At 35.6% G+C, this 10,630-nt stretch overlaps 1 protein-coding gene across 1 annotated transcript; it reads left to right on the top strand.

Annotated features, from left to right (window-relative positions):
* The first annotated feature begins 447 nt into the window (after positions 1 to 447).
* LOC131604581 (uncharacterized) lies at positions 448 to 1,434 on the top strand. The gene has a single exon (XM_058877016.1). It carries the CDS (start codon positions 448 to 450, stop codon positions 1,432 to 1,434), a length of 987 nt encoding a protein of 328 aa, XP_058732999.1.
* The last annotated feature ends 9,196 nt before the right edge of the window (positions 1,435 to 10,630 follow it).

Below are 10,630 nucleotides of genomic sequence, written 5' to 3'. Positions count from 1 at the left end.
AGTAACTTTGTTGACCATGTAGTTGGGAATACATCGTTGCATTCAACTAGGCTGTAGAAGCTGGGGACCTAGAAACCCTTAACCAATCTTGGCCATTAAGATGTAGTGTGGAAACTATGTCTGAATCATTTTAAAAATAGTTGTTACACGAGGCTACGCTCAGATGAGGTTCTCTTGGACTTTGTTCAAATTAGTATGTTGATACAAAGTTTACAATCTTCAAGTTGGGCTGCTTGAGTTTGGGAAACAATAGAACCTTGATCTACATGTACAAAATAACCATAGTACACACCTTTGGGATGGGTAGACCTTTGGCTCCATGCTCGTGACTTTGAACCCTCAAGCCCATGTTTTTGTTATGTTTGCATTCATTTATCCATGCATTAAAAAACATAATATCTTTCAAGGAATTAAAAGAAACCTTTTTGTTTTGTAAACATTATAGGGATGGAACTTAAAAGAAGAAAAACCAAGAAATATACTTTCAAGAGTTTAGAGGTGGAAGAATTAAGAAAGCTAGGATCTTTGATTGTTGATCAAGATAAGTTTTATATCAAGTATGGAAGATTGTTGTATCTCCTCAAAACCAAGATGGAAGAAGGAATCGTCTCCACTTTGTTCCATTTTTATGACTCATTGTATCATTGCTTCACCTTCCCTGATTATCAACTATTGCCTACCTTGGAAGAGTATTCAAGCATTATTGGGTTACCTATTACCGGAAGAGTTCCTTTCACTGGTTTAGAACAAGATCCCAATAATTGTGAGATTGAAAAATCTACTCACTTGAGAAAAGGAGAAATTAAAAAGAACATGGTTACTAAAGGAGGATTACCTGGGTTACCTGCTGAGTTCTTAATTGAAAAAGCTCTCACCTTGTCACAAGAAAGAAAGGAAGAAGACTTTGAAGCTGTTTTTGCCTTGTTGGTGTATGGATTGTTCTTGTTCCCTAACATTAACAACTTTGTTGATATGAATGCCATCAAGATCTTTATGAAGAAGAATCTTGTTCCTACCTTACTTGGGGAAACTTACTATTCTATTCATCTCAGAAATTCCTATGGAAAGGAAATGGTTACCTGTTGTACTCCTTTGTTATACAAGTGGTACATATCTCATCTGCCTGACACCTCTGAATTCTGGAGCCAGAAAGAAGGATTGCAATGGTCACACAAGATTATGACTCTTACCAACACTGAGATTGTTGGGACAAACAATCACTTTTATAGAATGAAGACTTTGGATTACTGTGGTGATTTTCCTAATCTACCCCTCGTTGGTACAAAAGGAGCAATCAGCTATAGCCCCGTGTTAGCTCGTCATCAATTTGGGTTTCCCATAGAAAAAAGACCAAGGAGAAATTTATTGGAGGGATTCTTTCTAGAAGAAAGAGTTAAGAACAAGGAGTTTAGAGTAAGGATTGCTAATGCTTAGCATCCAAGCCATAGAAGAGAAATCAAAGATTGGAAGACCAAAGGGGATCTCTCTCCTAAGACCTTTAATAGTTGGGTCACTACCAGAGCTGCTGAAATGAGAGTGCCTATTCTCACTGGAACATTTGCACCCCCATTTGAGGAGTATGTTCCACCCATTGTAGTTCCTTCAACAATTGAGAGTCTCCAAGAAGCTCTAAGAAAGATGAAGAAATCAAGAGACCATTGGAAGAAGAAGTTTGAATATTCTGATGCTGAAATAGGAATGTTGGAAGAATCCTATGAAGAAGTGTTGAAATAAAAGAATGATCAACTGTTCCTTCAAGACACTTGACTCATAGCTAAGGATGCTACCATTGCCAAGTATGAAAGAGAGAAGAAAAGGAAGCAAAAAGAGGAAGATCTCTCCCTAAAAGAAGCTGCATGGAAGAGTAATATTGAGAAGCTAGAAAAGGTCAAGCTGAAGAAGAAGACTCAAGATGATATGGATACTTCTCACTAAAGCTTTGATGATTACTCTTGGATTTTACTAGCTTTCTTTGTTTGTTTCAACCTTGTAACTCTTGAAAGTAGTTTATGACTTTGTTTTCCCTTATCCCTTTGTATGCTATCAAAAAATGGTACTTCGATGACCCTCGATGACCCTTATATGTACCAAGGATGCCTTGTCCCTTTATTAATTAATGAATGAAATTTCTTTTTCAAGTTACTATATAGTGTTTACATTTACAAAGCTCTTAGATAAATCCTTGAAATATATCATGATATATTATTAATAAAAAAGTCTTTTGCATTGCATGTATCATACCACATTCACATTGACATACACATCTAAGTCACCGTCTTATTCATCCCCCTCTCTTCTTAGAGTCAAGCTGATGCACCGGTATAATACTCGCGCCAATCGTCGAAGAATGGAAGACGGTATTATTGATGATCAAGAATGGAAAGAAGAGGTTGTTGTTCTATGCTCTGGTATTGAAAGACTAACTTTCATGGTTCAAGACTTGGTGGCTGCTCAGAATCAGCCACTAACCCAAGCTCAAACTACTGTGATCTTCGAGATAGAGACTGCTCAGATTCCTGCAACCCAAACTCAAGCCAGTTACGAACACCTCCAAAATGTTTGTGAATCCACTCAATCCTTGGTGAATATGCATGCTATCTTATGTGAACTTGACTACTTTACTCCACATGACCGTGATCAGGAGGTTGCATTCAGTGGATCTGAGCGTTTTGGTTGTTTATTTAACATTGTTTTTGCTGAGTTTAAATTCTGTAGGTTTTGCTACGCATAAATTTGTAGCTAAAAGGAAGCAAAAAATTGCAGTAAACAACCATGCCCAAGGAAGAAGATAATGAATAGTATTTTGGACCTTGGGATCATGCGTGTGATTTTTCTATTGGCCGGTCAACTTAATCTGATTCTCTGTCTGCTTTTTATTGGTTCACGAAAAAGACAAAGGGGCCCCACCTTGACTGATTTTGATTTTCCATATGACATTTGATTACATATTTTATATTTATTTTCTATTCTAACAACACCAAATGATTTAGGCGTAACTGGAAGTGGAGAGGATTTTACAAACGTTTAGACCTGGGTTCATCCCTAGGTCCGTCATATTTATTTTATTAATTTGCTCCTTCAGGATCCAGCACTCAGCTCTCCACGCATGGCTATCATACACCTTCGCTATCTACCACAGGATTCACATCAACCTAGATCCAACGCATACAGGACTGAAGACCCATGGTGTACCCCCAATAAAAAGCCACACCAAATTAGTGCCCAGGTTTATTTATTATTTTCATTGTTTTTGTTTAAGCTAACTATTTTTTATTTATTTATTATTTTTGACTAATTTAAATTAGTTTAGTAAACCAATAACCAATGGATGATTTAGGATTAGTAGTTAATAAATAGTTTAGATTTTGGTTTAGTTAAATTAATTTATAATTTAGTGTTGGGATTAATTTATTAATCGGTTTGATCGAATTAATCGATCGCGACGATTAATAATCAATTATTTAATTAATTAATTAATTAATTAAATTCAAATAGGGTTTTATTTTGCTAAAAGGTTTTAACCATTCTATTGGTTACGATGATTAGCATTTCTTTTCTATCAATTCGTTACTATTTTTAATCAAATCTATTGATTACGAGGGGTAACGATAAATTAATAATTTAATTAAAATACATTCAATTTGCTAATAGTGATAATCGAATCTATCGGTTAAAGTAGTTAGCAATTCCTATTAATCTGTTAATTATGATGATTAAATCTATTAATCATTGCGATTAATAGAAAAAATTAAAATCAGGGTTGTACGCCAAATCTTAAAACACTATTTCATCTTCAAACTACGAATTTCAAAACCGCGACGGGGTAATTCAAAATACCTTGCAAACTGCGAATTTCAGAAACTATGAGAAGGTAATTCAAAATACCTTCAAATACATTCATATCAAATCTAAGGCGTACAACCCTGCCCCGAACTACGTTGACTCTGATCCTCCCTAAGGAGGTACGTAGGCACTTGGATAACCAAGGCGAGTCCCCTTCCCCAAAATCTCACCTTTTCACCCTATTCATTTCCTTAGCTATAAACCTTAACACTTTTAGCCATAAGCCTTTGCCCTAAACTCAAAATCGTAGGAAAGGGTTAAGGGTGCCTAACACCTTCCCTTGACCCAAATATAATAACTTACCCCGAATCTCTTAACTGCGTAGGGTTTCCTATTCGCCCTAGTAGAATAGGTGGCGACTCTAAATCTAAATTTTTAGGGCAGGTTGCTACACAAATGCATGCCACCTTATGGGTAATGGGAGGATTAACTCGACACAATTATTGCTCTTGTCGGATCTACTGCAGGGATACCCGTGGATGTGCACAAGTAAAAGCATGGATCCAGAGTCTCATGGATCGAGGACTTATCTAGATTCTCCGAGATAGAAATGAGAATAATGTCAACATGATTGGGGAATGTTCCACCGTGAAGTATGTACCCGATGTTTGCACTGTGTGGGGATCCTTACGAATGATACACGAATAATGGGTCTAGAACGAGTTAATTGACTTTAGCCATTATAGTTGTCCCGCTTGTGAAGGAAGGACAAGAGGTTGTGCTAATCTACAAGAAGACATTCTGACTCTGATGGGTTTAGGATTGCTAGACGAAGAAATCAAAGGAAGAAAGAGACACAATTACATTGAAGAAGAAATGACCTATGGGCCGCTTGACAGTATGCTGCAAGAAGTTCCTCAAAGGATTCCGAAGCACAACCGTGACCTGTACATATCAGCAAAGTACGAAGACAACATTTTGACAGATGTGCTAGTAGACTCTAGTTCATCTATGAACATTATGCCATGGAGCACCTGTGAAGGTTTATCCTATCAAGGGGCCCCTTTTAGACCAAATGGGGTTAGCATACTGACTTTTGAAGGGTTCTCGCGCACTGTGATTGGAAAGATTGATCTTCTAATCCGCATCGGACCTCATGATTTTGACGTCACCTTTCAAGTAATGGAAATTTATCCCGCTTATAGCTGTTTGTTGGGAAGACCTTGGATTCACAATGCTAAAGCTGTTCCTTCTACTTTTCACCAAATGTTGAAATACCCTTTGAAGGACAAGTTAATAACTGTATATGGAGAACAGGCCATGTTTTTTTGTCAACTATCCTCTGTTCCTAACATTGAAGAAATTACAACTCAATTCCAAGCTTGTGGAGTTGTTGGTCCTGAATACGGAAAGAAAAATGGTGCGTCTATTTTATCCTGGAAAAATGCTCAACAAGTGGTTGCCCAAGGAATTTATGAAGGATGGGGGCAAGTCATTGAACTTCCCACGAACAAGAACAAAAGTGGTCTAGGATTCACATCCCAGAAGTTAAAAGGAAAAGAATCTAAGTATGGAAGCTGCATCAAGACTCTGCATTAAACTTTTCAAAGTGATGGCTTCACCAACCCAAATCAACACAACATAGCCGCTAATATTGAAGATGTTCAAGAATGTTCAAGCTTACTTCTATGCATAACAGATAAAACCACAACAGTTGTATCAATAACCATACTTCTATGCATAACAGATAAAACAACATCCAATCTCACACCATAATCTAAAGAAACGAAAGAATACGTTGCACCATCATCAATAATAAAATACGTACCTCAAATTAACCTCTCTTTAGCAGTGGTCTCAGCACCAGGCAACGCAAATGCTTTTCCTTTCGCTTACTCTTTCTTTGGCTTATCACATTTGGTACTAATGTGACCTCGCTCACCACAATTGTAACAAATGACACTCAAACCAATTCTACACTTGTGTGCTTTATGACCATCACAGGAGTCCTATCACAATCAACGGCACAATGATCTTCAATACAACATCCGAAACACTTAAGTGGAGTAGAAGTTCCTCCCCCACTTAGATTCTTGCCAAAATCAGATTGTTCTCTCTTGTCATCATATGGTTTCCCGCTGGATTGTCCTCTTCCTCGCTTCAACTTTAGAAACGTCATTTCTTTCTTTCCATGCACATCTTCTGGAAAATAGTTTTCCGAAAATGCACCACGGAAAAGAGTCCAAGTAACTTCAATACCTTCTCTTTCAAATCTCCGCACCGTATTACTCCACCAATCGTCAGCTCCTTTTGTCAGCATGTGAGTATCAAACCGTATTTATGTACATCAGTGCAACTCACGACTTGAAAGATCTTCTCAATTTCTCTCATCCATGCTTGTGCTTTGTCCGGTCCATACTCTCCTTCAAAGATCAGTGGATTGCACCATCTGAAATCTCCAAAAGCACGAAACTCTTCCTTTCCTCCATAACTGGCACTCTCTTGTGGCGCTTGTCCAATCGCACCAGTCCACCTCATCACTGCCTCAACATTAATGTTACCATTCGTTCCTGCAGCCATTGTCCTAAGACATCCAACAACCAAACAGACAAAACAGTATCGATTGTGTCAGATACACAAATCAAATACAACAGGATTAGACAACATTAACGACTATTGACCAACTGGTCGACCATGCTCCGATACCACTAATGTAACACCCCTTTTTACCCCATAAAATAATAAGCATATAATCAGAGAATAAGCATGCATATAACTCAAAAGGGCGTCACATCGACATTTTCAAAAACTAAAAAAAAGCTTTTAAAACCGACAACATTTATCCATAAAATACAATACACCTGGTCATTTCAAATAACACCTTACATATAATCATAATTCATCCAGAATATGCATTAACAGAGGAATTAATACTCATGTGTTTCATATAAATGATACATATCCTATACCATGATCATAATATTTGGCCTAAAGCCTTTCAACAACAAGTAACCAATTAAACAAGTTCACCAGTTATAACAAAATACATAAGCAAATAGAACATGAGTTCGACATCTAAGCTACCCAGTGTTACATGACCAGAGCATTGACTCGCTACTTAATTACCAAGCAACTCGGACGAAACTCCGACTAGATCACACGCCAGCTACTAATCGTCAAACCTGCATGTCGCCAAACGAGGGCAACATTAAAACAGAAGGGTGAGAATACAAACCATTATGAAGAAAGTATAATGAGATACAATGGTTAAATCAACAATTATAGGAATGCATTACACTTGCCTAATCATAAAATTAATGCTAATCATAATTCACATATATTAAGCATACACCAAGTATAAGAGTATAATATCTCAATACTATATTCCCAATTATACACATAGCCATAATTATCACATATTCCCGCATTTAACCAAGTACGTATTCAAACATCACCCATTCTCAATTATCAACTAATACAAATATCGCTACAACACCAAGTGTACATAATCAATTACCAAACTCATACACATAGCATTACGACATCAATGCACATAATCAATTGTTCACTCGTACACTTATTACAACAACATAATGCACATAATCAATTATCACAATCATGCACTTATCATGACAACATAATGCACATAGTCAACTATCACATAACTCTAATGTGACTCAATGAAACATGTGACACTATGCATGTGGTACCAATGTGAAATTCTAAGTTTCACCGGCCTCCGATTCATATCTCTAGAATCTAAGCCACACTTCCGATCCGGACAAGACCAAAGTCCACCAATTGTAAACATATAGTTTACGGCTTCTGATTCACTCTAGAATCCAAGCCCGCTTGTGTTTCAAAGAAAATCCACCTATGTTTCAAGGCACACTATGATATGAATGTATGTACAATATCACAAATATATGCAATTAAGATCATCTCTACCATCTGAACTTTCCGCATATCACAATAATTCAACTCTATGAATTATCCACCAATTGTACACAACATTCACAACACACACACACATCATTCACATATGAGAGGCCAATTAATCAATTACGATTCACACAATCCAATTAACACTAGTAACCATACTATCTCATGTTAATTCTCATTTTTGTCAATTATACATGAACACACACTTTCCACATCAAACAATTAATTATTAGAATTAATGCTATCCAACTACTCATAGAGAATCAATATTAGCACAACATCATAGCATATACATATATTTATTCTCAACATAAACATATTCAAGCCAAAACACAATTAAGGACAAATTCCCAAAATACCGTAATTTACCGATAACCGAATAATTTATCCAAGTCCAAGTATATTCCAAATAAATAGTCTTATTAAAATTAATTCAACTATTAATTTAATTAACCAATTAATAATCACACTATATTAATTTAATTCACTTCTATTTCTACTCCATTTCCAATTTCTATCATTCTATTGCTCAAGACCATTTTTTTATTGAAAAGAATATCGCGCTAGCTTTCTAACGCTTCGAACGGAGACTCAAACGGAGTTACGATTCAAAAGATATGAATTGTTAAAGTTTCAACAAAAAAAACAAACACCGACATCATACTCTAACAACTCTAAACATGTCAAAATTATGCAAAACAAATAAAAATATGACTCTTAATAACTCTAAACAACTCTGACAACTTATTGTCAACTCTAACAACTCTATTGACAACTCTAACAACTCTATTGACAATTATATTTAATTGTTAAAAGAATATTTAAATAAAACACAATTTCGGTCGATTTGTAAAATATCACAATTTCAACAAAATAATCATCACCACGTTAATCTACTAATTAAACTTAGCTACCACGTAAATTTTCATCAAATTCCGGACAACTAATTATACCGTTTAATTCCCCTATTCGGTCTAACAAGAGTGTTTCGAAATTATATGTATCAATTCCAATTATGGAAAAGGAAAAGGAAAACCAAAACAAGAACACTTATGGCTTTAGTATATAAATTATATATATACATATATCACTATAGTGAAAACTACATGAGATACAAGGCCATTGTGTCCATTAAAATTATCACATACAGTAGAAGGAAAAGAATCAATTTAATAGGACACTACAATGCTTAGCTCATCACAAGACAGTATACACATATAGCCATTTTTCTTCAATATAAGAGATAAGATAATGGTGTTAAAGTAACTAGGTGAACATTCACTTCATTTCCAATTTCCAATAGGTGTATATTCGCTACAGTGAAGCAATTTAAATGCACACGCTACAACATGTGCTAGTAGTGAAACTATTATATCTCACTCCACTGTTCATGCTTTATATGCTACGGCAAATGGATGGTTCACGCTACAGTATGCAAGGAACAACGAAACCGGAACAGGACATACATATCAAACAATTTTCGCTACAGTATGTGAAAACAATACATAGCACTCTTATTTTTCATTGTATGTGCTACAATTTCTGTCTCTATATATATATATATATATATATATATATATATATATATATATATATATATATATATATATATATATATATATATATATATATATATATATATATATATATACCAATTAGTATTTCTCAATCATCCCCTAATTTCACAAATGTATCAATTTCTAACATCCAAACATTTTTCTATCATCAATTTTTTTTGGATTTCAAACAACAACAAATCTAATCATGTTAATCTACCCATTGACCCAATCATACTAACCCATAATAATAAGGATTCTCCCCCTTACCTCTTCAATTTCTTCAAACCCTAGCTTTTGCTCTTCTCCTCTCTTAGCCTCCTTTCTCCCCTATCTCTTCTCTTAAAAATGACCAAATGAAATAATATCTCTACTCTCACTAAACCCTTAGTATCTTATGATTTATAAAATGGACTTAAAAGATAACACCCCATATTTACTTCTAACTCTAATAAATAGGCCCAATTAGATATAATCTCTTAATATCTCTATTAGTTCAATAAAGTAAACCAACACAAATATACACATAGTCAATTAATTCAATTAATCATTATATCACTAAATAATTAAATAAATAATTAACACACTAAATAATTAAATAAATACTTAACTCACTAATTAATTAAATAAATAATTAACACACCAATTAATTAAATAAATAATAAAATAGTACGATAAATAAATACTAATAAAATCGGGTTGTTACACACTATACTTCTGGGAAGGTTCGACGAACACTTTCCATACTAGTTGTGGCATGATCACTCCTACCCTCCTGAATGTTGCTGCTATCACGGGTTTAAAACCAGCTGGCCCTGTATTCAACTACGCGGATGTCGACTTGGTTCCGGTGAAGTTCGACGTCGGTGACATTAAAGGTCTGACTTTCAATAACTTCATTGCTCATCACCATAAGAATACTTTTGTATTTAGTGATGAGGAACACATTGCTTTCTTGACGTATTGGTTGTCGAGATGTGTTTTTTGTTCTAGGTCCATGCAGGTGGCCAAGCAGTTCGTCTATCTCGCAAGTCACCTACAAAATGGTGGTAACATCTCTCTGGGAGAGTTGATACTGGCCAACCTCTATACGTCACTGACGGATGTGGCCAGGCAAATCAGATACTACAACCCCAACACCCTCAAAAAGAAGAATGTCTTGGTGCATGGACCATTTTGGTTGCTGCAATTGTGGCTAAATGCCACTTTTTTGAAGAGGTGAAACCTTTTAAGAACTAAAAGATAACCTGTTCTCCGACTAAGGTTTATAGCATCTGGGAACGCTTATCGACTCTGACTCTAGTTCACAAAGGCGCCCCCAACCTCGACCATGGCCCCTTTTGCTGATG

The sequence above is a fragment of the Vicia villosa genome, linkage group LG5 (genome assembly GCF_029867415.1).
Source record: "Vicia villosa cultivar HV-30 ecotype Madison, WI linkage group LG5, Vvil1.0, whole genome shotgun sequence".
NCBI classification, from domain to species: domain Eukaryota; kingdom Viridiplantae; phylum Streptophyta; class Magnoliopsida; order Fabales; family Fabaceae; genus Vicia; species Vicia villosa.
This window is presented reverse-complemented; position numbering and strand designations above follow the sequence as displayed.

Excerpts from the sequence above, each read along its gene's own strand:
- LOC131604581 (XM_058877016.1), top strand. The coding sequence starts at position 448 with ATGGAACTTAAAAGAAGAAAAACCAAGAAATATACTTTCAAGAGTTTA.